General features: G+C 44.0%; 2 protein-coding genes across 2 annotated transcripts; one reads left to right on the top strand and one right to left on the bottom strand.

The window, feature by feature from the left end:
- Window positions 1–66: 66 nt before the first annotated feature.
- On the top strand, window positions 67–12,166 carry nsun5 (NOP2/Sun RNA methyltransferase 5). Its single transcript, XM_063203201.1, has 10 exons — window positions 67–280; window positions 397–516; window positions 3,391–3,562; window positions 3,829–3,934; window positions 4,047–4,185; window positions 5,027–5,142; window positions 5,635–5,813; window positions 6,163–6,394; window positions 9,710–9,883; window positions 11,763–12,166. Exons 1-10 carry the CDS (start codon window positions 188–190, stop codon window positions 11,959–11,961), a joined length of 1,530 nt encoding a protein of 509 aa, XP_063059271.1. The 5' UTR covers window positions 67–187; the 3' UTR covers window positions 11,962–12,166.
- Window positions 12,167–12,899: 733 nt separating this feature from the next.
- Window positions 12,900–26,035, bottom strand: pom121 (POM121 transmembrane nucleoporin). Its single transcript, XM_063203199.1, has 13 exons — window positions 25,546–26,035; window positions 25,149–25,352; window positions 23,733–23,900; window positions 21,676–21,756; window positions 21,234–21,393; window positions 20,767–20,858; window positions 20,145–20,221; window positions 19,849–19,970; window positions 19,260–19,359; window positions 18,536–18,991; window positions 16,357–18,024; window positions 13,978–14,085; window positions 12,900–13,092 (listed from the first exon to the last, which is right to left on the bottom strand). Exons 1-13 carry the CDS (start codon window positions 26,004–26,006, stop codon window positions 12,995–12,997), a joined length of 3,795 nt encoding a protein of 1,264 aa, XP_063059269.1. The 5' UTR covers window positions 26,007–26,035; the 3' UTR covers window positions 12,900–12,994.
- Between the last annotated feature and the right edge of the window lie 448 nt (window positions 26,036–26,483).

Raw genomic sequence — 26,483 nt, 5'->3', positions numbered from 1 at the left:
TTGCCGTAAGGCAGTGTGAGAGCTTCCTCGACGTAAATTATTACCGCGTTTACAGCAGTCGTAAAGTGTATTCTACACAAGCCCAAACGTGGGCTGTGGTTTACATGTCCGAATAGCTGTGTTTATCTATGTTTTAAGTTGTTGACGGTAATAATTTTGAATTGATCACATCCCCTGGGTCATCGATATGGCGTTGTACGTCAAAGCAGCAGAAATTCTTGATAAATTCGAGCGGAAACAAGGAGCTGTGAAGACTTTGGTGTACGACAGTAAGTTTCAGGTATGTAACTTAACATGCACCCACAACCATAAGATTCCCATGCTATGTTCCAAGCTGAGCTGTTTTACTATTCTGTCAATAATCATTTTTTTGGGTACAATTTTCTTTTTTTTTAGAACATCAAACAGCTTTTTGCTCTGGTGTGCGAAACACAGAAGTATTCATCAGTGATACAAGAGATTATTGACACCACAAAGCTGCTCAAAGAAACCAAGCTGCGAATCAGTCTCGCTAAGGTAACTAGAAACTACCAACCAGTGTGTCCTTTAACTTTTCTCTGATTGCTGATGCTGTCTCTGTTAAACTTTTAACGCTGTTTAATCTTTAACTTAAAGAGCTGTTTACAATGAATTGAAAACAAAACATTAGTCAAGTCAAGTCAAGTCAAGTCAAGTTTATTGTCAATTTCTTTACATGCACTGGTCATACAAAGAATTTGAAATTGCGTTTCTTGCTCTCCCATGCAGACATAGACTAATCTAGGTAAGGACATAGACAGTATAGACATAGACAGTACTCATACATGGACATAGACAGTATGGACGTAGACATTGCTCATACAGACATTTTAAAGTGCAAGACTGGACAACAGAAGACTTGTAGAGAACATACATTAAGAGGAGGTATTTTGTTGTTCTTTTTCTAAAAGTCCTTTATAGCGTTCTGACATAGTAATAGTAGCATTTGAAGAAATAAATAATTAAAAAAAGGTTTTTATTAAATACACCAGCAGCAGTATGTGTGTGTGTGTGTTTGTATGTGTTTTGTGTGCGTGTGTGCGTGCGTGTGTGTGTGTGTGTGTGTGTGTGTGTGTGTGTGTGTGTGTGTGTGTGTGTGTGTGTGTGTGTGTGTGTGTGTGTGTGTGTGTGTGTGTGTGTGCGTGTGTGTTTAGTGCAGGTAGAAAGTGCGGTGTGCGTCTGTGTGTGTGTACCTGTGTATGTGTGTGTGTGTGTGTGTGTGTGTGTGTGTGTGTATGTGTGTGAGGTATGAGTTGTGTGTCAGTGTGTGTATGTTTGGGTTTAGTGCAGAAAGTGCAGTGTGCTTGTGTGTGTGTGTGTGTTGTGTGTGTTGTGTGTGTGTGTGTGTGTGTGTGTGTGTGTGTGTGTGTGTGTGTAGTGTGTGTGTGTGTGTGTGTGTGTGTGCATGTGTATGTTTTGAGTTAGTGCAGGTTGAAAGTTCAGTCACAGATGTAGTAGTGCAGGTGGAATGTTCAGTCGAAGATATGGTGGTGGGGATGAGGGGGGGGAGCGTTGTCAGTGGCCTGGCTGGCTAGAGGCTGACAGTGAAGGGAGAGTGGGTTGAGTGTTCAGTATCTTGATTGCTTGATGCATCGTGCTGCTTGCAAGCCTGGTGGTACGGGGAACGGAGGCGCCTGTACCTCTTTCCAGAGGGCAGGAGGCTGAACAGTTTGTGTGCAGGGTGGCTTGTGTCCTTTGATGATCATCAGTGCTTTTCGGGTGAGGCGTGCGGTGTAAATGTCCTGCAGGGAGGGGAGTGGTACTCCAATGATCTTCTTCGCTGTGTTCACAACACGCTGGAGTGTCTTCCTGTTTTTCTCCGTGCAGCTTCCTCCCCACACTGTGATGCAGCTGGACACGACGCTCTCTATGGTTCCTCTGTAGAATGTTGTCATGATGGAGGGTGCAGCACTTGCCTTCTTTAGTTTGCGCAAGAAGTAGAGACGCTGACTTCTTCGCCAGTGATGTAGTGTTGGTGGTCCAAGAGAGGTCGTCGCTGATGTGCACTCCAAGGAACTTGGTGCTGCTCACTCTCTCCACAGCATCACCGTTCGATGGTCAGTGGGTGGCAGTTGTTTTTGGACCCTCTGAAAGTTGACAACAATCTCCTTGGTCTTGTTGACATTCAGCAGGAGGTTGTTGTCTTTGCAACCATCTGGCCAGCAGGTCTACTTCTTCTCTGTAGTGGGTCTCATCGCCCTTAGTGATGAGGCCCACCAGTGTTGTATCATCCGCAAACTTCACTAGATGGTTAGTGCTGTGGGTCGTTGTGCAGTCATGTGTCAGCAGCGTGAACAGCAGGGGGCTGAGAACACAACCTTGCGGAGCCCCCGTGCTCAGGGTCAGGGTGCTTGAGGTGTTATTCCCTACCCGTACTGCTTGTGGTCTCTGCATCAGGAAGTCCAGCAGCCAGTTGCAGAGGGAGGTGCTGAAACCTAGTTTGTCCAGTTTTCTGATGAGTTGTTGTGGTATTATGGTATTGAATGCTGAGCTGAAGTCAATGAACAGCATTCTCACATATGAGTCTTTATTGTCCAAGTGGGTGAGGGCTGGATGGAGGGCAGAGCAGATTGCATCCTCCGTGGATCGCTTGGCTCGGTATGCGAACTGGTAGGGGTCCAGGGTGGGGGGTAGGGTGGCTTTGATGTGTGACAGGACTAGCCGTTCGAAGCACTTCATGATTATGGGCGTCAGTGCTACAGGACGGTAGTCATTGAAGCATGATGGTGATGATTTCTTCGGCACGGGTATGATGGTAGCAGCTTTGAAAAGTGATGGGATGACTGCTTGCTCCAGAGAGATGTTAAAGATGTCTGTGAAGACATCCTTCAGCTCTTCTGCACAATCCTTCAACACTCGGCCAGGTATGTTGTCTGGGCCAGCTGCTTTGCGTGGGTTGATGGTGGCCAGTGTCCTCTTCACACTGGCAGAGGACAGGTACAGGGGTTAGTGTATACTGCTGCTATGGTAGGCTACAAAACAATGCATGTTACATTTAATGCTCATGTTGTGAAAGCCTGCTACAAGGCGTCTATATAATGAGCAGCTGCATGGGACAGTCATGCCTATCTCTAATAATCTCCAATCAAAACACAAGTGAGGAATGTGTCCATGTCCTAGATGTCCATGACCTTTTTTGTTCTCAGATGTCAGGTGGTACAGATAATACCCATACAGTAATGAGTGCTTGGTAATTAATGTACTGCAATTAATATGTTTAGATAATACACAAAAACAACTTAACAAATCAAGCCATAAAGTGGTGACATTAGATGTGATCCGTTGCACCACCCTGACGTGGGCTACGACTAAAACACCATTGATCTTTCTTACATTTTAACAATTACAAACATGCTCATCAACCGCCATCAGGTCCTAGTCTACGATCTGCTCTTCGGCCAAGGACTGAAATGTGGGGGGAACTGGAAGACTATGATGCTGAAACAGCGATCACGCCTCCAAGCGGCCCTGGCAAGAATGAAGGTGAAGCAGAAAGTCAGCCGCAACGAAGACCTCCTGCCAGCCAATGTCAAGAATGCAGGGGGTAAGTAAAGAATTAGACAGAAGATCAGAGGTTTGGTTTGGGGTATCTTACTTTACTGTACAATTCTTTGATCTACTCGTCTTGTGGTTCATAGAGTCCGCTGAACTGGGCCCTGGATTTGCACCTATGTGATCGAAGAATGTAGAAAGGATTGCATAACAGAGTGTCTTTATCAACAAGGCTATGTACTATTCTCAGACCTTTAAAACTTGTTGATGTCTCACATCTATGTTTTTTAAAATGATCAATTCCATCTCCCCACACAGATCAGCTACCAAGGTACGTGCGAGTGAACACCTTGAAGACGACTCAGGAGGATGTCATTGACTACTTCAAGAGAGAGGGCTTTGGCTACCAGGGACATGCTTATGGGTCAGTGGGTCACTCTAAGCTGTTGTGTGTTACTTACTTACCACTATTGTAGACTCTGTCACACCATACATGCATTCTCAATGCTTATTGCATTTCCATATTATATTCACAGGATTCAGGATTTGTCTGGGCTCTCCGGTAAAGAATTTATCAGTGACCTTCACCTCCCGAATCTACTGGTTTTCTCAGCCAAAACGGATTTCCATGACCATTACCTGTATAAGGCGGGCCACATCATTCTTCAAGACAAGGTATGAATTACAGTGTTAATCGTCACTCTTTCACAGTCTTTTGCCACCTCTTATTACTACTAATCAGGGGTGTGTTTCTCGAAAGCAAAGTTCTTGGCTAGTTAGAGACTTGGGTAGTTGCCAATGGGAAATTGCATTGCAAACAACAAAGTAGCTAATGAAATGAGCTGTGGTTTTGAGAAATGCACCCCTGATATGCATAAAGTAGAAGTAGAAGTGCTGTTGCAGATGTAATTACAACACTAGTGATATGATATTACATGGATGCAACTCTGCAATATCCTACTTCTGGTGTTGTAATTACATCTGTAAGAGTACTTCTACTTTATATACTATATCTACCACTTTTCTACCTACTTAACATCTCCCTAGAGCACGTGTAACACAGTTAGAAAGCACAGTGGTAAACCATTGTCATATTTAGGAACATACTGATATTTTGCTTGTACTTATATTTACTTAAAGGTACACTGTGCAGGAAATGGTCAAAAAAGGTACTGCAACTATGCTGCTTATCGAAACTGGGCTTCCTATTGCCAAATTTGATCTTTCCATGAAAGTTTACTAAGTAGCTAACAAATATTTTCTAGTATGGTCCAAGTAGAATCATTTTTGCTGCTAAAAATGGCTATTTTTGGAAATTCAAAATGGCGGACCATGGAGAAGATCCCCCTTTTCATGTATGAAAAGTGCAATTTTTCCAGTCATAATGAATACTTAGAATTTGATGGTGATGGCAAGTATTCATGAAAAAGGTAACATTAGTGATAAGGCAGCGTGAATTCTGGAAATAAACTAAAAATCTCACACAGTGTCCCTTCAACTCAACTTTTTTGTTCAGGCTAGTTGTCTGCCAGCCTTTCTCCTGAATCCCCCCACTGGTAGCCATGTCATCGATGCCTGTGCAGCACCTGGCAACAAGACCAGCCACCTCGCCGCTCTCATGGGCAACAAAGGGTATGGACGATTTTCTGTCCTATATACAGATTCCTATATATACGGTATATATATGTGTGTATGTGTGTATGTGTGTGTGTGTGTGTGTGTGTGTGTGTATATATATAATATATATGTATGTATGTATATATATATGTATGTATGTATGTATATGTATGTATGTATGTATGTATGTATGTCTATATATTGTTTCTCCTGCCTGTAGTTTCAATTACAGTATGATTCTGTAGAGTTGCTGTAGGCAATCTCTCATGGCCATGAGATTCTTAGACTGTCTGACATAAGAAGTTGAAGACTTCTGGTTTGGCATTGATTGGATTCATGACACGGGTAGCAGCACACATACCGTTAGCACAACATCAGAATGTTCAGATGTTGGAATGCATTGGCCGTGTTAAACCCAGAGCGGCTCATTACGTTTGCATTCTCTCTGTTGTAACTGTTGGGCAGAAAATTGTACATCTTATTCACAAGTGTATTTTGTGTCTACAGGAAGCTGTTTGCTTTCGACCTGGATGCCAAGCGCCTGTCCACCATGAGCACCCTGTTACTCAGAGCTGGAGTCACATGTCATCGGCTGGCCAATCAGGACTTCCTGAAAGTGAACCCGCAGGATGCAGATTACAGAGACGTGAAGCACATCCTATTGGACCCTTCATGCAGTGGATCAGGTGACCTAGACCTGCGCAATTTTCAGTTTGATAGACTGGACTAGATTTTAGACAGGATTAAACTGAAGACATCGGTTCTGTTTGAATGCAAAGCTCTATTTATCTTTTCTGCCGTTAAATTACGCTTAATTGGTGCTTTTAACCACAGCTTGCATTGATGTTGCATTGATTATGGCATTCACGGTTAGTGAATTGTCCTTCCCTGCATTGCAATGCATTGCTGAATCAATAATTGTTGACTCCACTAGTGTACAGTGTATGTAAAGCCCAAACTTTACTGGCTAAGCTACGCATGAAAAAAGGGCAGAGTATTAAGTTTGCTGTCGCTACCTATGGTCTGGTCTTGTAGGAATGGTGTGCCTGCGTGACGGGAGCTCGGAGCAGCCGGAGGAGCAGACGCAGGAAGCAGACGCGCAGCAGGCCAGTCGTCTGGCGGCCCTGTCCGCATTCCAGCAGCGCTGCCTCCTCCACGCCCTCAGCTTCCCACAGGTGCAGCGCGTGGTCTACTCCACCTGCTCCATACACAGCCAGGAGAACGAGCAGGTGGTCACCGCCTGCCTGCAGCAGAACCCAAACTTCAGGTATTATGGATACAAATACGAATAGTGCAATTGGGACTCTATGCATCATTCCTCAGCTTGCAGGTGCATCACAGTGGTAGCCAGGCCGCGCCCTCCTAGTGATGCAACACCTTCGGCATTGCAACTAGTCAGGTCAAGAGCAATGCTAAATGTATTTGAGTTCCCGAAAATCAAGTCAAGTCAAGTCAGCTTTTATTGTCACTTTCTTCATATGCACAAGTCATACAAGGAAAAATTAAATTACGTTTTCTCTCTATACCACGCCAGGACATAGACATATACAGGTCTGACATTTTACAGACTGACATAAAGTGCAAGACAGGACAGGTAACAGTGATAGACTGGCAACAGTAAGTGGTCAATAATAAATACAGTACAAATGAACATTTAACATTAAACATTCAGCATTTAACATTGAACATCTAAACAGAAGATATGATGCATATAAAAGAATGTAGACATTACAGTAATAGAATAATAACAGTGACAGTAGCAAGTAGACAGTAGACAGCATCGTGTGTGCAGCATGTTGTATTGTCTTAGTTCCAGGACTGAGGTAGTGCAGGTAAGGTCCCATGGTACAGTACCGTGTGTGTGTGTGTGTGTGTGTGTGTGTTCTTGTGAGGTAGTGCAGGTCCAGTCCACTAGTGGAAAAAAGTCAAGGCTTTGCTGTACTACACACTGCAGTCCAGCATGGTCCATTGTAGTCCAGTGGTCAAGTAGCAGCATTTAGCAGCATAGTTCATAGGTTCAAGTCTCATAGTGCAAGCAGTTCTTGGAAGTGGAGATCAGAGAGTGCAGGTAAGGTGCAGTCATATGGAGAAGTTCCATGTGTGTGTGTGTGTGTGTGTGTGTGTGTGTGTGTGTGTGTGTGTGTGTGTGTGTGTGTGTGTGTGTGTGTCAGGGAGGGGAGAGGTGCCTTGATGATCCTATCAGCTGTGTTCACTATACGCTGCAGGGCTTTCCTGTTGTAGTCAGTGCAGCTCCCGCCCCATACAGTGATACAGCTGGTGATGATGCTTTCAATGGTTCCTCTGTAGAAGCAGGTCATGATGGCTGGTGGGGCACTGGCATACTTCAGCTTCTGCAGGAAGTAGAGGCGTTGCTGGGCTTTCTTGACTAGTGATGTAGTGTTGGTGGTCCAGGAGAGGTCCCCACTGATGTGCACTCCAAGGAATTTTGTGCTGCTCACCCTCTCCACAGCAGCACCATCGATGGTCAGTGGCAGGAGTCGGCGGGACCTTTCTCGAAGTTGTCAACAATCTCCTTTGTCTTGCTGACATTCAGGAGGTTGTTGTCGCTGCACCACTTGGCTAGGTGGTCCACTTCTGTCCTGTAGTGCATCTCGTCGCCGTTTGTGATGAGTCCCACTAGGGTTGTGTCTTCTGCAAACTTCACCAGGTGGTTGGTGTTGTAGGTCGCTCAAAAACTCCTTTGTCGGGAAGCAAACAACCATTTGCAAACCAAGGGAGGCGGGCCAACCATGCCGTTTGGGAAATGTTAATTGTTATGCTCTTGGTCAGACCAAGTCTCGAAGAGATTTGAATGTCGATGATAATCAGGCTATCACAGTGGGACACAAATCACCTAAAAGTAGAGGTTGGAGTACACTGCAGCTTAGTTTTCAGGCTTTAATGATGTGCAAACACCCGGCTAACGTTAATCAGGTGTTTGCACATAAGAAAAACCTGAAAACGAATATGAATACTTTGTCACAATGTGAAATTTTGTCTTCAGTTTCAACACATACAGCACATTTAAACAATCTCACAATACACAAATCAAGCATTCAAACGCTGCATTTGTACAAAGCAAAAGAGGAGAACACTAAGTTATTGTAAATATTTAAAATACTAAGTTAAAGGGACAATGTGTGAGATTTTTAGTTGTTTATTTCCAGAATTCATGCTGCCTATTCACGAATGTTACCTTTTTCATGAATACTTACCACCACCATCAAATTGTAAGTATTCATTATGACTGGAAAAATTGCACTTTTCATACATGAAAAGGGGGATCTTCTCCATGGTCCGCCATTTTGAATTTCCAAAAATAGCCATCTTTAGCTGTAAAAATGACTCTACTTGGACCATACTAGAAAATATTTGTTTATTACTTAGTAAACTTTCATGTAAATATCAAATTTAGTGATAGCCAACCCAGTTTCAATGAGCAGCATAGTTGCAGTACCTTTTTTGACCATTTCCTGCACAGTGTCCCTTTAAAAATATAAAATACATTAGCATCAGTGGGGGTGTATAAAAGAATACAGTCTAACTCTTCGTTCACACTGGCACCACTGACAATCGAGTGTTGACAGTGGGTGTGTGTGGCAGAATGCAGGTTGCCTTTTTGTGTGTTGCATTCATACACGCGGAGCCGGTGCAACCATCAAAGTTGAACATTCAGAACTTTTAGCGGAGGCAACAGAACCGATGGTCCCCACGATGCTTTTCAAGTATACAGTATGTTAAGAGCTCTGCATCTATGAATAGTACTACTAAAATGTATTAAGGGACAGCTCCTGTTATACAGTAATGCATGTGTAATGGCATAGTATTGCACTATGGTAATACATTTTTTGGAATAAAAATAAGCTTTCTTCTGGTGTAACTGTGTGTATTGCAAAGCTCTAGTGTATGTTCTCTGTATGAACTAACATGGTACTCTGTATGTCAGGCTGTCAAAGATAAGAAGTGTTCTTTCTAAATATCTAAGTCAGGCCTCTGCTACCTTCCCTAAGCCAGAGTGTGCCCTGCCCACACAGGAAATCTTCTTGATCATGAGCCTTGCACCCACACAACCACTGTTGTAGACTAGTGTTTCTCAACGGGGGCTTTACTATTTTATTTTTTATACTTTGGCAGGTGGGTGTCGGCAGGCTTATGATGAGGACCAGGGGGGGTTTATTCAAAAAAGGTTGAGAATGACTTGTTCTAGACCAGGGATGTCAAACTCAGGCCCGGGGGCCAAATTAGGCCCGCGGAGCCATTTTATTTGGCCCGCGAGATAATTTCAAATGTCTATTACAGTTGGCCCACATACACCATCATTTTATAGCATAAAATGACTTGAACATGACATTTGCTATGTCACAGGATGTGTAGACACGTTTGAACTAACAAATATGATGGGAAAGAGTGTATGTGGAATTTAATTATGAGTATGGAGTGCATGCATGCACAATTTTAGTCCATTTTTAAAAATAATTGTGGAGTCTGGCCCGTGACTTCGTTCCAGATTTTGATTTTGGCCCTCAGTCAATTTGAGTTTGACACCCCTTTTCTAGACGATGACCTGTGTCTTTTCTTGCAGGTTGGTTCGTCTTCTTCCACAGTGGCCAGAGCGGGGGCTGCCCCCACACACACACTGCCTGCGGGCCAGCACCACCAAGACTCTCACCCACGGCTTCTTTGTTGCCATGTTTGAACGGCACAGCAACGGAACTCAAACCATCACCACCCAGCAACCAGCAACAACACCCACACAGTATGTATTAGGGAGGGGAACAAACTATTTGAAAATCCCTGGCAACTATTTGAACAATATTCGGATGTTAGTCTCTCTGGCTGTAAATAGTGTGTGTGGGTCTTTCTGACACGCCTTTCATGTTGAAAATGAAAAACAATCTATTCGGATTTGCTGGGCAAATTTAGAAATGTTATGACACTTTGCACTAATCTTCATTGTTACTTTACACAGTACTGGGGCATATACTGCAACGCTGGTTCAGGATAAGTTAAGGTTAAGTTAACCCTATTCAGACTGGGCTTTTTTGGCATTCCTGGGCCTGGGGGGGGGGCTCTTTTGACCCCCCCCCCTCCTAACTCATGAACGGAGTACGGTATGACCACCAAACTTTCGACAGATGATCTACATATGGATATCTATGAATGACATCATTTTTGTGTCATTATCTGGTATTATGATGTCATTGTGACATCATCTGATTATAATGCCCAAAATCTCGCCATAATGTATTTTCCATCAAATTTAGGTAATGCACTTAAATTTTAAGGATTATATGCTTCAAACCACTTTAATGCTCACAAAGCTGTATGATGCTAATGCAGGGTATATACAGCAATGTTGAAGTCAACTTTACTACCATTTAATACCCTTTTTCACTACCTTTATTTTTTTTTTTTTACAACCATCACGACATTCCGATTCCAGACAACTTTTGTAATTTCTACCTTCTAAACACTACACTTGTGTTTTGCAAAAAGACGTCCGAAGGGGAGCAGCGCGATTCCAGACTGCTGTTCAAAAATCTGTTTTCTATGGCACGACTCTGCTATGAACTAGGTCAGGTGGCTACTGTTGGGCGAATCACTGGTGTATGAAAAAACTGTGATAAACAGTGAATAAAGAGATTTTTTTTATCAAAATGGTACAACTAAAAAAAAAGAATACCTAGTTTTTCAAAAAATAATACTTTTTGAGCAAATTTACTACTTTTAAGGCCATTAAATTTTGACTTTTTAATTTATCACCTTTTAATACTTTTTAAAACCCTGCATACACCCTGTATTGGAAATAACAAAAAAATATGAAAAAGGAACAATAATGAGACTTAGATCAGTGATTTTCGGTCAGACATACCTGTCAGAAAACCGTTGCCATGGCAACGGCAAAAATGATAAACATAATCTTTTGGTACTAAACTGTAGCCAACTAAATTTTAGGAACGTCACCAAGTTTCGTAGTCGTAGCGTTAGTCATTAAGGAATTATACGACATCAACGTTGGTGCAGGCACTTTTAGCTCCCCCCGCCCAGTCTGGATAGGGTTAAGAGCTAAATCATCTACCACACAAACTTTTCTAAAGAAATTGAGGACTCCAGGCTCTTCTATTAGATGGTTTACCTCTTAACTTAACCTTAACTTGTCCTGAACCCTGAAGGCCCATACAGAGTTTTTATGTGGGGTCTGCATTTTTATGTGTGGATTTTGAGACCGAATTTGCAATTTCAAAAGGACTATTCTAAATTCGTATATAGAATATTTGAAATTCAAAATTGAGTCCACATCCCAGTATGTTTTGGTCATTTGATATGATTGAGGAGTGATGGGGAGCTATTGAAGTTTGTAAAAACATTTGTGATGGGAGTTCTAACGGTCATGCCAACAAGCCTGGCTCTTTAGCATAGCTGCCAGAACCCCAGCTTGGTACAGCTTTGGGTTCAAGTCCCAGCTCCCCTTTGCCACAATATTCACAGAAGCATTGTAGATGTCAGCTCTGTATATTTTTGTTGTATGTTTGCCGTTCTTTTAAATTCCCCTACTGAGTGCAACCACATAAGTGTCTGGCTGTACACAGTGATAATGCACTATTGATTAATATATAATGTTTCCCTTTGTGTAGAACTCCTCCAGAGGTTGCTACACCTGCAGTTGATACTGCTGCTAAGATGGAGGAGGATGATCCTGATCCTCAGGAGGAGCCTTGCTCTCCACATGAAGAAGAGCAGGAGGACTCTAAACAAGACGCACCCAAGAAGAAAAGGAGGAACAGGAACAGGAACAGGAAGAAACAAAAGACTGCAGAACAGAACAGCTGTTGAACACAGCTGTAGTTGCCTGGCAGTGACTGTTTGTGGTCCAGGCAGACTACATCGCAAGACTAAAAACACACTGCTACTAAACCAACAGGCTTTTGAAAAAAATGTTTATAGTAACAGTATGTCTAATACATTATGTGCAATGTTTGTGTCAAATACAGTCCATTGTAACAAAGTTTTTGTTTTTTATTAAAACAGAATATGAGCATGTTGTGTACCAGAATCAAATCATAATCTTCGGAAAAGTACATCCATTAACAGTGGACACAAACAGCAACAGTACCTCCAAAAGCCTGTAAAACAGAGTGCTGCTAAATCACCCCCAATCTTCATTCACTTCACCTGCCCCTTGTCAAGAAGGATGGCGCACAAGGCTGCAATCATTATTCGCTCGTAGCATACAGCCGACCTCTCCGACCTAAAACATGCCTTCAATTAGGTGCTGTTTCCACATAGCTGGATATTTTTAAAATGTGGATATTTTTTCTCCTGTTTAGGTGGAAACGCAACATGGGGATAGAAAAATAAATAAAAACTCAATTGTAACAGATGCATTTTAGCCCCCTAAATGGCATATTTTTAAAGCCAGATTTTTGTGGATTTGAAAACTGTTAATGTGGAGACGGAAGGCTAAAACCAATGCGTTTTCAAAAATATCCTGCTGTGGAAACAGCACTGTATTATCAAGGTTTATGCTCTTTAGACATATCCCATAATGTGTCAATTGCGGCCTTAATATTGTTTTTAGTGCTCATCTTGTCACTGTAATACAGTAAAGTCACATGGCACAAGGTGGAAAAAACATTATAGACTTTATTAAGGGGGGGAAGTCAGTCCAATGAGACACTTAAACCAAAACAAAAAAAGACAATAAAATGAGACCTATGTAATAACATAACTCAAAATCCTCATTTTAAAAGTATTTTTTACAACCTTTGCATTACTGCAAGCTGCCAAGCAGTTGCAGCAGCTGCAGTAGTCCATAAGAGGGCGCTGTGCTCCTGAGAGAAAGAGGCTCTGGAGGCCCAGGAGACCTTTATTTCTTCCTGACCCGGCGAGCCTGCAGCCTCTGGCGGGCAGACGAGGGTTTGGAGCCCGCACCGATGGAGAAACTGCCCATTGGAGACGGAGCGCCTGGAGGGAGAAAATGCAGAGGGATAGCGATGTTAACAGATGCAGATTTATGATGTAGTTAGTAGAGTTTGACATCAGGTCAGATGGTAGAGGAGATGATTGTTCGTAAGGCGTTTGAATCAATCACTGCAACGTTTACATGAGGTTTCATTCAGAATTAAATTTCGTCGAGTTCACTTTGATCTTTCCTTTAATTTTGAATTAAGAGGTGCTTACATGACGTTTTGAAAGTTTCGGAATTAAGCTTTATTCACAATTACTCTACTCTCTCTACTCTAAAGTCAGTTAATTCAGAATTAAATGTCTCATGTAAACGTAGCAAGTATGACGCAAGGTTCTAAACTGCCATCCTATGGCAGCCTTCAACTTTTAGGAGACTATAAGAATGAATGGATTTCAAAGGAAAGTACAAGCCTACCATTTGGGAGATTGCAGTTGAGCTTGCGTCGTTACATTGGTGTCTCATGCTACTCTTTATCTTTGTTCACCATACTGTATTGAAAATCTTTCACTTTCATTCTGATGATATTCAACACTTTTTCCCACCCAATGTATTTTTAAATAAAAGGGCATTAGTTTTGGTTATGAGAATTACTGTGGTGAATAAGCATATGCTCAAAACATTTTATACAGTACTGTAGATGATCAATGACACCGGCCAATGCCAAGAGGCTTTTTAAAAACATATTTACTGATAAGTGCTTTAGATAAGATTGTACGAGCATCAGCAAAATACTAAAAACCTCAAATATAAAATCCTGCATGTAATCTACATGTACATAAAAAAAAACAAGTGGTTATATAGAGATGCAGATTACCGGTACTACAACTAGAATCCCTGCTCAAAAGCTGACTCCTTCCAGAAAAGTCTCGAAGGCATCTTACCGAAGGGGGAGCCTCCCTGTGCGTTGAAGCCCTGTGCTTGAGATTGCTGTGGCGAGCCGAACGCCATGGCGCCTCCCGCAGCCTGGGGGTTGAATGGCGTTGAAGTGGCTACCAGACAGGAGATAGACAGTGGACAGGAAGTTAGAACAATGACAATGACACAGACAATGCCATGCATACATGTGCAGCAGCACACAGCACAGTCAGCAGAATACATGTGCCCGCCCAGACCCTCGGGCTAAAACAACACTACACGCACGCACGCACGCACGGGCTAAAACATGGTCATTGACTGAAGCATGGAGCCTAACCGATGCTGAATGAGAAAAAAACCCACCACCACAGACACACACAAACACACACACACGAGCAACTGGCTGGCTGAATACAATGAGTCATATTCTGACATTTTCCTGCCATGACATGAGTATATTGCATGTGTAAGCTTAATTTACGTATTATTCAAAGTATATACTGTAAATAGGTATTGGCACAACAAAGATGAAGAATCCTTATTTTACTATAAGTCTTTTGGGTCATTTTGCGTGAAATCAGACACTTTGGGGCCCAACCCAAACAGATTTTAATAACAATTAGTGTGCCTTAGTGACAAGGTGTAACTCCAGAACTGCATTTCATTTGTATGAATTTGGCACTACTATAAAAAAGTAGAAATGGACTAAGAGCGTTTTAATTATGAGGGTAGGACATTCATCCTGAAATTAAAAGTAGTCATAGACAGGGCTGATAGTATTCAGACTCCATGCCTGATTTCAGGCTTGACAGAGTTTGCAAAAATAAAAACATTGATCATAATTAGCCATTTAGGTTATTCTTATCTCAGAGAGTGTTACAGATGCAGGGTTTTCTTCTACTATCAGGCTTGAATAATGGTCATACACAGGCTATTAAATGTTTGAATAATGTGTCAAAATAGGCCTACGTTATGTCACTATGCAGTACAGCTCCAGGCCTTTTTATTAGAATACCATGAAAAAGTTGATTTATTTCCATAATCCCATCAATACTGTTAAACAGTCATGGATTGTAGATTCATGGCCCAGTTTTTTTAACTATTCCATCATTATTTTTTTTCTTTTTATATACGTTGGCCTTCCAGCTCAAAAAACCCATGAATTTTTCTTCATCAAAATTCGGGTCACATTAAATCAGTTGAAATTTGGTACTTTCTACATAACATGCAATGGTCAATACTTGGTTAGGACATTCTCTGTCTTCATAATGGCCATGATGCGTTTAACATTGAAGTCAATGGCAAAAACAGTGCATGGGAGTTATGGAAGCCCAGATATCCTTGATGCTTTGCTGTCAGCTGTTCTTGTTTGTTGACCTGGTGCCCCACACTTCACTCTTCAATATACCCTGTAGATTTCCATGCCACGTTTTGGTGTTAACTCACCAGTTTAATTTTAAATCACCAGAAATGAAACCCCATTCATTTTCAATGGGGTTTCATTTCTGGTTATTTAGAATTAAACTGGTGAGTTAGCGACAAAACGTGGCATGGAAATCTACAGGGTATATTGAAGAGTGAAGTGTGGGACACCAGGTCAGCTATACAAAAACAGCTGACGGCAAAGCATCAAGGATATCTGGCCTTCCATTACTCCCATGCACTGTTTCTGCCATTGACTTCAATGCTAAACGCATCATGGCCGTTATTATTAATAATATTAAGACAGAGAGAGTCCTAACCAAGTATTGAACATTGCATGTTGTGTAGAAAGTACCAAAGTTCAACTGATTTGATGTGCACTGATGTGAAACAAATTTTGATGAAGAAAATTGTGATTTTATTACAATATTCTAATGATGTGAATTCCCCAATTCATGGTTTTTTTGAGCTGGAAGACCAAAATGTGTAAAAATAAACAATTCAATGATTGGAATAGTTAAAAAACTGGGCCATGAATCTACAATCCATGACAGTTTAACATTATTGATGGAATTATGGAAATAAATCAACTTTTTCATGGTATTCTAATAAAAAGGCCTGGAGCTGTATCTTGTCATTAGAGCAAGGGAAAAAGTTCAGGCTCAGGATTTTTTTTCACCATCACCCCTGCATAGAACCGTGTTTAAAGATATTATCCCACCTGACGTGTTATTTTACCACAACTGACACTCAAATTAGCATTCGTATTTTGGGTGGAGTGTCAGGTGGGGTACTAATGTCTGCTGGGGTAACACTACTCTATTACTACTTTATTACTCATTTCAACCTTACAGTCACATTATCTCTGAAACGACTCAAGAACCATATACCGACGATTACCATTAGGCCACGGCTACATTACTGTATGCACTACTATTTTACAGTATAGAAACTAGAACTACTTGTTGTTGTTTTGTCCTTACCGAGGAAGCTGGGCGCGCTGCTTCCAAAGGAGAAGGAGGGCGTCTGGGCCGGCGACCCAAAGTTGAAGCCCCCCGTGCTGCCCGAGTTGGCGGCAGGCGCCGGGGTGGATGCCATGGGGTTGGCAGCGGGCTGCACCCCGAACGCAAAGCTGGGGTTGGCAGCAGCAGTCTGTGTGGAGGAGGGGTTCCCGAAGGTGGGCATGGGGAGGCCGGAGGAGGCGGCAGTAGAGGAAGTGGTGGTGGCGGCTGGGGCTGGGGCGGCGGCGTTCGCTGCACCCCCAAACGAGAAGCCCGACGTGGTGCCTCCAGTGCTGGATCCAAACAGCGACTGCCCTGCTGCTGGGGCTGCGGCTCCGGAGCCGAACGTGGGTGCAGCAGCAGCCGGGGCAGCCGTGCCGGAGGCTCCCGCGCCCCCAAATGTAAACGGAGACGCCGTGCCAGAGGCCGATGGTGCCGCCGCAGCAGGTGCCGCACCCCCAAATGTGAAGGGCTTGGCGGCCGCCGCAGATGGTGGTTGTGCCTGTGACCCGCTAGTGAAGCCGCCCCCGAACAGAGACGCCGTAGTGGTAGTGCTGGCGGAGGAGGCAGCCGTGGCAGCTGCCGTGTTCGCAGAGGAGGCTGCCGGCGCCATGCCGAAACCTCCGAAGGGGTTCGCCGGAGCCGGCGTCGTCGTCGAGCTCTGCCCACCGAAAGTGAAGCCTCCCTGGGTAGAAGGCTGCTGCTGCTGGGCTCCTCCGAACTGGAAGCTAGCCGTGCTGGAGGAGGTGGCTGTGGGGGCGGCGGAGGCCGCAGCTCCCCCTGTGCTAGTGGCGGTCGTGGAGGAGGCGGCTCCAAACTGGAATGTGCTGCTGGCGAGGGGGTTGGAGGTGGCTGCTCCCGCTGCCGTCGTCGCCGCTCCTGCTCCTGCTCCGAAGCCGCCAAACAGGGACTTGGCCGGCGTGGAGGTGAAGGTGCCGGCAGCGCTGGAGGAGGAGGAGGGGGCGGCGGCAGACTGGCTGGAGGCGAGTCCTCCGAACAGGCTGATACCTCCTGATGCTGCCGGCGCTGCTGTTGTGGAGGCTGGAGCGGAGGACGACACGGTCGTAGCTGCTGCTGCTTGACCAAATACATTGCCAGCGCTAGTGCCGCCGCCGAAGAGGTTTGTGAAGGTGGGCACGGCCGGCTTGCTGTCTGGGGCGGCGGAGGAAGAAGCCGCAGGCGTGGCCACCGCCCCGAAGATGGGCTTGAAGCCCGAGGAGGGCAGCGCGGTGGAGCCAAAGGTGGCGATGCCAGAGGTGGCGGCTGCCGGTGCCGTGGAGGCTGAGGACGAGGCGGCAGCCGTGCTGGCCTGTGGGGTCAACGTCGCGGAGCCCAGGGTGGCGGTGGGTTTGACCAGGCCGAACAGGGTGGCTCCGGCTAGGGGGGAGGGGGAGGAAGAGGAGGAGGGGGGCTGCAGAGGCTGAGCCAGGACCTGGGCGAAGGCGGAGTTCATGTTGGGGGCGGGCCGCGGGGCTGCTATGGAGGAGGATGGGGCTGCTGCTGCTGCTGCTGCCAGGGAGGAGGCCAGGGAGGAGGGGGGGGCTGCTGTGGAGGTGAGCTCGGTCTTCAGGGTGCCCGTGCCCAGGATGGCAGCCGCGGGGGCCAGTGTTGTAGCTGTGGACGAGGCAGCTGGAGCCAGCTGGGTAGGAGCTGAAAAGGGATGAAAGAGGAAACAAAGAATAGAATTGGATATAGAAAGAGACTTAAATGGGGTCAATGATGTTTTAGTAGTAACACACAGGGTGGTGCAACAATAGCGAATGCCACTGTTGTATGGATTAAATGTTTTTTTTTGCTCATCACATGTCCCTGGTAAAAGACGGAGGAGTTTCTCAGTGCAGTTGAGATGAGATAATGAATTTCTCTTCAGGTACATGACAAAGTCTTATTGAAATTTGAACTAGAAGAATTCCACACACTCCTGTTGCATTTATTCCCTTTTAAAAAGAAACGAAGGACAGCCCTCAATGGGCAATAAAATATAAAGTAACTTTCTTGTTTCTTTTACATTATTTCTTATGGAATTAGCACCCAGTTGCGCTGTACTTTTGTTGAGTTGAGTGTGTTACATAAATGTCATTGATCAATCAATTATATATTTATAAATTATTCAATTTAATCCATAGCAGAACACCGTTTCTACCATCTTCCTCATACACACCTCCGAATGCAGATGACTTCATGGCTTTCAGGCTCTCCAGCAGAGGGTTGGGCTGGCTGGCTGCGGAGGTGGAGGTGGCCGTGGGGAGCAGTGTGGACGAGGGCAGCCCCAGCGAGAGAGCAGGAGCTGGGGCAGCCGCAGCAGTGGAGGTGGCAGGGGCAGGAGCCGCAGGGGTGACCCCAAGGGTAGAGGTGGTGGTGGAGGAAGTGTCAGGGGCCACTGAGGAGGGAAGAGTGGGCAGGGCAAGTGTGGGAGCGGAGGAGGAGGTGGAGATAAGTGATGGAGCTGGAGTGCTTTCGCTGGCTGCGGTGGGGGCAGTGGTGGAGGTGGTGGAGGGAGCAGGGGCTGTGGCTGCTGGGGTGGTGGTGGAGGTGGAGAAGAGGGAGAGAAGGGAGCTGGAAGGGGCAGAGACTGCAGGGGCAGCTGGAGCTGGAGCTGGAGCAGGCTTCTCTGGCTCTGCAAGAAAAACAAAATCCAAGATTGTTTGTGGTGGTGGTGGTGGCAAGTATTGTTAAGTTAAAACATGAGGACATTGAAGTCTAACTTCAGTCAAAACACTCTTCCATCTATGTTACTGTAAACCAGTTCAGAGTAAGGGTAAATAACATCTGCAGAGAGAACTGAGTATTTTGAGTTTGAGACATGGAGATAATGTTCTGTAAACATCGGATGCAACCACCAAACCATTGCAATAAAAACATGTCAGGCTTCAAGTTGAACGTACCAGGTTCTTCCAGAAGCTTCTGAATTTGGGAGAGTGTGGCTTTCCTCTCCCTGTCCAAGTCCTCTACCGTGATGGTGTAGCCCAGCTCAGGTGGAGGAGGCTGTGGGGGAAAGCCATTCATATAGTCACCCGTCAACACCACACATGACTAAACACCCCTTGAGGGGTATTCCAGGAATGTGGTTAAGTGATAAACCTGGCTAAGGTAACCTACAAGAAGTGGTAAACCTGCTCATAGATAAACCACAGATGTTATTTAATTAAAAAAAATAAGACTCCAAGCTCATCTACGTATTAGATGATTTGCCACTACCTCAAGGTTAGCTTAACCTGGATTACTACTGAGCCAGTTTCTTGGAATACTCCCCTAGTCACATAGTCTTACTTACTATTGCTTATTTTCTTGTCTTTAATGAATAGAGAGTTTGAGAGAAGACAGGAAGGTATACGAGAGTTGGGGAAGGATCAGGACATGACTTCGGGCCAGAATCCAACGCGGTTCCCCAGCGCAGCAGTTTGATGCCCTAGCTGTTTAGGCCATGGCCATGGCCACATCATTTTAACTGTTTGAATTCAAAGTTTGACTTACCAGTGGTATATGTCCGTCTTTGTTTTTGGACACGAGGGGTATCTTGCGTCTGCGTTGAGATCCAGCATCCTTTACGTCGGCAGCAGCCACAGATTTAGGAGTTTCAGGAGCCGGTTTGCTCTCTGCAGCAAACAGACAACAACAATTTACAGTTATCTTATCTCCAAATCCAAAAATAAGACACATCTAAGTTTATATATACACAATACAGTATTACAAATATGACATGGGAAAATATATGGGAAGTGTTTTAAACAAATAAATAACAAAACAAAAAAACTGAACAAAAAAAATACCTGAGGCTGAAGAAGAATCTGCGTCAGACTTGTCAGACTTTCCGAGGGAAAGGCTTGGTGAACTGGTACCCTCATCCCTGTTCCACGAACAAGAAAAAAACTTTTATACTTCTAAGCATATCACCAAAAAAACAACCAACAACCAATAAAACAAAGATGTATAAGAGACAGGTAATATTCCAAGAACATAGTTATGGGATTAACCTGGATAAATGACCCTGCATGAAAAGGTGTCATTTAGTTACGAAGATAAGGACTGCAGGATGTTGTATTCCATGATTGACCACTACCTCGAGGTTATCGTAACCTGAATAACTACTTAGCCAGGTTATTGGCATACTCCCGTCCCGTGGTTGCACTGTGAATCCTCATAGGTAGCACGCAGGCTTATTGAAGCAGGTAGCATATGACAAATCTAGAGGGTGCTGAACATCTGAGTGTTTAGCCAAAACCCGGCCCGTGGTGTGTGTGTGTGTGTGTGTGTGTGTGTGTGTGTGTGTGTGTGTGTGTGTGTGTGTGTGTGTGTGTGTGTGTGTGTGTGTGTGTATTGAGAATGGCTGTATCACTCACAGTGCTGTGCCCGTGTGTGTGTGTGTGTATTCATGTGTGTGTGAGTGAGTACCTGAGCTTTTTGGCTGCCCTGACTGGTGTCTGAGGCCGTGGGGATCCCAGGCTTGTTGAGGGAGACTGATTGGAGCTGTTGGATGCCTTGCGCTGGAATACAACAAAGTACAGCATTAATAAGTAACATTTGAGTTTCATATTTGGAATTTAAATGATGAAAAAAAAAAATACTTTTGAAAAATGACTCACAAGCCGTTTTTTTAATACTTTCATTTCAACAATATTTTCAATGCAAGATTAAGACAGTACATTTCACTTGAACTTGAAGTGGAGTTGGCAAAAAAAAAAAAACCCAGACAACCAACAAACAGTTATAATGTTGAGTGGATGGGAAAAAACACCAACACGCCAACAAACGCTTAACAATTCCACTGATCATCCATCCTTCCCAGTTCTATTCTTCCAAGTTTTCTCTATGTGCGCACTATGGAGTTAACTCCTCATCCCACGTTACTTCAGTCTCACCTTGGAGGCAGTGCGTGTGGAGCTGTAGGAGCTCATGATGGCGTTGCGGGCCCCGGCCGTGCTGGGACCTCCAGAGGCAGAGCTGACGGATGAGGTGCGGGACCTCTTGGTGGCCGACTCCTCTGCCAGGGCGCCGTTCAGCCACCTCTTCTGACCCGCTCTGTGAAACCAGCGGAGGAGGTGGGGTGCAAAGGGAAATGGGTGGAGAAATCGTGGTATTAGAGACACTGAGAAAGTCAGTGGGCATTTGCAGAATCACAAGAGAAATGTATCCCAAAATGGGACATTTAAAACAGCCTGACATTATGTACACAGACAAAGGGAATAGGAGAAGGAGCATTATGCATGCAATATGAAATAAAATTAAAAAAAATCTTCAGAGAACTTAATTTGTGGAATTAGATGTTGCATTGTGTGTACTTGTTGCTGCTTGTCTACTTACTTTGGTACTTGTAGGGATGGTGCTCCATTGGCTAGCAGAGCGTCCTGTCCAGAGTGGCCACTCCCACTGCTGTCATGGCGGCTAACAGTACAGAGGGAAATGGTGAGACACACAGGGCTGATTTTGCTTGTTCTTATAAAAAGTTTTCTTCTCTTCTCTGGCACACACTGGCTGGCGCGCGCGCGCACACGCACACACACACACACACACACACACACACACACACACACACACACACACACACACACATAAAATGAAAGTGGTTGCTCAATTTTGGACACAACATTATAACAATATTATAACTTATCATAACAAGTAGTACAATGCACTATTGAATGATTGGTTGGTGAAATTCACTATTTCCTTGTCAAAGGCTGTATGCACAAAAAGCTTGTATTCACCAGCTAGACCAGGGGTGTCAAACTCAAATTGACTGAGGGCTAAAACAAAAATCAGGAATGAGGTTGTGGGCCAAACGGGCTGCAGCGATTAGTCGACTATAAAAAAATTGTCGACTAATCCGTTTCATTTCATTCAATGTTTTCTTACTTACTTTACTAATGCTTTATTACTTTATTGAGACCTAATATTGCCCAGCGTGTATGAATTGGACATTGTATCTTGGAGTAAATAAGCTAATATCATGATTTAAGGCTCATTGAAAGCTGTAAGATTTTTTTCACTTCCCTGCGCTAGAGGCCGGGAAGGTTTGTTGGGAGTTGGAGCAAGTCTTTTTTTTTTTTTGAACTTCATGGAGCAAGTCTTTTTGACGTAGTGACTAATCGTGACAGATCTATCGATTAGTCAACTATCAAAACAATCGTTAGTTGCAGCCCTACTCATATTTACATTTTGCATATAAGTGTGAACAGTTTCACAGGCCTGGGCCCACTCATATTCCTGTGACTAGAGGTGCTCCGATTGCTCGGCTGCCGATCATGACCGGCCGATAATGGCCAAAAATAGCCTGATCGGTGATCGGAAAAACATGCCGATCAAAAAACCGATTGAGAGATATTAAATTCCTCACGCAACCATTTGCCTTTACACCTGGTGCTGCATGTAGGCGCTGGCTCTGCACAGCTGCAACTGCACCAAAAGAAGGCATCTTTGCTTGTCTATAACTTTTCGCCATTCCCCCCTTCATTTCCACCATTCATAACCATATCTGCATCAACAATGATCTGATTTTCCGATCCATGCGCCGTTTACCTGACAATGTAATTTGCGATTGAGTACAGTGAGCCATTTTACGTTATAACCTGTGTAGTTGCCTCGGTCAGCACGCGACAACTTCACGTTGTCAGCACAAACATGTCAATTATTGTTTTCAAAGTTGTAATTGGCAGTCAGTCGATTAGTTTGATAGTCGCTGAAACACCAAACAGTGACAGATGCGGTTAAAACTTGAGAGAGAGATTCAGAACGGTAGTGGAGCACTGCAACTGTGGACGGTGACAGAGAGGGGAGGGGCTCTCCTCACGAGGCTGCTCATTTAAAGCGACAGGTTTTTTTCTCGTATGTGGAAGACTATTTGATGTAATGTTTCAGTTTCAATTCAATCTTAAATAGTTTAGTTATTCTATGCAATAACTTATACATTGATTAATACTGTAGACTGTATAACCAACACTAGTCTGAAAGATAATAATAATAATAATAATAATAATAATAATAATAAATATTAATAATAGCCTAATAATAGACATGTGCAAATTAAGATTGATTGGTTTATGGGCAGAAATGGTATTCAATAAGGATAATTAATAGGCTATTAAAAAAATAGGAAATCATTTTTGTGATCGGCAATGATCGGTAATCGGCAGATAAAGATTTTTGGTGATCGGTATCGGTGATCGGGCCAAAAAATGGTGATCGGAGCACCTCTACCTGTGACACGTCAAATTTCATGTTCAAGTCTTATTAGGCTATACATCAATGGTGTATGTGGACCAACTGTAATACAAATTTGAAACGATCTCGCGGGTCGAATAAAATTACCCGAGTTTGACATCCCTGAGCTAGACAGACAGACGAACGGACGGAGTCTCCCATACCTTCTTTTGGTGTATTGTCCATCACTGTTCTCCCTCTTGTCCTCCTTGTCCACCTCTCTCTTGCGGCTCTCTCTGAGCACGCTCAGTACGCTCTCTCTAGAGCAGGGCTCCGGCTGCCTCCCCAGGCCATCGGAGGGGCCCGCGCCACCCGCATTTAAACTGTCAAAGCTGCCAATGCAAAACAACACAGACATCATGTGTCTGCTCAAGTGTGTGTGTGTGTGTGTGTGTGTGTGTGTGTGGAGTAGGGATGGCGAAAATTGAAAAAACTCTTAACCGGTTACTGAGACTCATTAACCGGTGGTTAACCGGTAATCTTACATTTTAAAACGTTCGCGTTCCTGATATGCACAGCACTGATTTTTTCATTTTTATTTTTCACATAAGCCTCTTTTTTTGCTGCGCAGACAGGACCTGCCATGTCCAGCCATTATTGCCAGATGGAAAGTGCTGAATTATCGTACTAAAATCTCAAAATGATCGTTTTTTGGGAGGAAATTATTATTATAATTATTAATATTATTACAACCGGTTAACCGATGGCAGAAAATTTTAACCGGTTAAAGTTGATCCGGTCGATTATCGGTTAACCGGTTACCGGTTAACATCCCTACTGGGGAGTGTCACAGCAGGTGATTTGTGATACCCCTTTTTCTCCCAAAGAAAACAATACACATTGTACTATGCAGAGTGACTTCCGACAGTCCTGGACACTTTGTTGGTCATTTGGTCTTGGGCTGCTCTGTGCCGCTCAGCTGAGGAACATGTGATATATCACTGGGACACTTTTTCTCTGTACACTTTATAATTGTGTGTGTATGTGTGAGTGTGTGAGTGAGTGAGTGAGTGAGTGAGTGAGTGAGTGAGTGAGTGAGTGAGTGAGTGAGTGAGTGAGTGAGTGAGTGACCTGCCTTGGGCTGAATGTGTGTAAGAGTGTGCGCTATGGCTAGTGTAAGTGTAATGATGTGTGTAATACCTGTGTGTAAGGACTTCTGTATTTATGTATGCATGTGTGCTACTTGATACCTTAATTTCCCTCTGGGAACAATAAATTATACTCTACTATACGTTATTGTGTTGTTTGCCTTTCTGTGGTGCTTATGACAACTTTACTTGGGTACATGTTTGCAGTACTTTTCATTGTATCCCAGAGTTATCTGGAATTCACATGATCATACTTTACATCATACTTAGCTCATTAGTCTTACAGCATACAGTGCCATTCAGGCTATCCAGACAGACACAACAGACATTACATTACTGACTTTGTCCTGCAATAGACACTGCAAATGGTTTCGAGTCCCACATTTTGATATGAGTATAACTGAAAATGTATCGTAACCCTGATGCATGTTGTTTCACGCACAGCCTACTTACAATACAGATCTGTTACAGTATACACATGCATATACTCACAATGCGGACATGTTCGGATGGCTGTCTGGTCTGGCTATCCTGACAGTCTTCTGGGCCACAACGGTGTTCCGGGGCCTGAGGATGCTCTTGGGAGAGAAGTTGTCCCAGGGCTGTGGTAGGATCCCCACGGATGATGTGCTCGCTTGGTACAGGGGGAAAGGTCGCCCGGGTGAGAGTATCCGCGTTGGGCTTTCCATAGCACTCCTGCATGACAGAACAACATTAGGGCAATACATAGGCTAGACTGTTCAGCTTATCACTGACATCTTATTATACACATTCATGAAGTGTTACTTATCAGCATTTCAGTCCATTGACAGCAGGGTTGTGGTGAGTTGTTTACATTCGCCTTCAACAGGATTCCAGAACAAAATCAGACCAGGAATTGCATACTTACCCATAGGACAACCTCTTTTTCGTTGAAGATAAAGTAGTTTTGCCATAAAATCGCGATGGACTGTATTCTCGATCCATGTGATTATATCGCGGGTAAAACGTGCAGTTGAAAGTAGAGTCCGGGGAATTGATAGAAGTTTCAGGAAGCCTCACGTTGTTTGGCTCAGCACTGGAAGGCGGGAGAGTTCTGTTTCTTCGCCTGTTTGTCGACTCTCCGCGAATGCTCCACCCGGGCAACCAGTTCAGAAAAGCCGCTGGAATTGTCAAACCATGGCGCGGGTTTAGGCCTAATCTAGAGAGAAAGGGTACGTCTATCGGCTTGTAATAACAAACAACGGCACAAGCGCTAATAACAAAAAAGTAAATATAGGTTGGGATACGGGACAAAATGAGGTACAATATTACAATCACACTAAGTATAATAGCCGTTATCGCTAGCCGCCACTTTACTTTCGGAGACATGGCGCTATGAATCTGCGCGTTAAGTTAGCCCGTCGCATATTTTGTCGTCGCCGAATCTCATTGGCCAACGCCATGTTCCCTCTTCTTTTGACGTTCGCTTGTTGATTGATCTTTCGAATCCCTGTACAGTGTCGCCACCCACTGGTCATATGCGCATGTTGTGTTGTTTTTTATGCTTTTATGGGTTATTATCAGAATGGCTTTGTTATTATGTAATGACAGCTTTGTTGAGAGATTCATGTTTATAGGAATTGAAAAAAGTCTGAACTGCATCCTTAAAATATCCCAAGCACGCGAATGTTAGCAAAACCACAGTTTACTTTACAGCTATAACTACAGTTTTCATCATTATTGTTTTTCTGTAGGTTTCATTCCTTTCACTTAAACAAACATAATGTGTCGTGAGAATCTCAGTTTCTTGGCAGAGAGTTGTAATGTGTGGATTATTTTTGCAACATGAAAAGTGTGGGCCTATAA

Source organism: Engraulis encrasicolus, chromosome 7 (genome assembly GCF_034702125.1).
Source record: "Engraulis encrasicolus isolate BLACKSEA-1 chromosome 7, IST_EnEncr_1.0, whole genome shotgun sequence".
NCBI lineage: Eukaryota > Metazoa > Chordata > Actinopteri > Clupeiformes > Engraulidae > Engraulis > Engraulis encrasicolus.
Note: the sequence above shows the minus strand (reverse complement) of the source record. Positions and strands in the feature narration are given on the sequence as shown.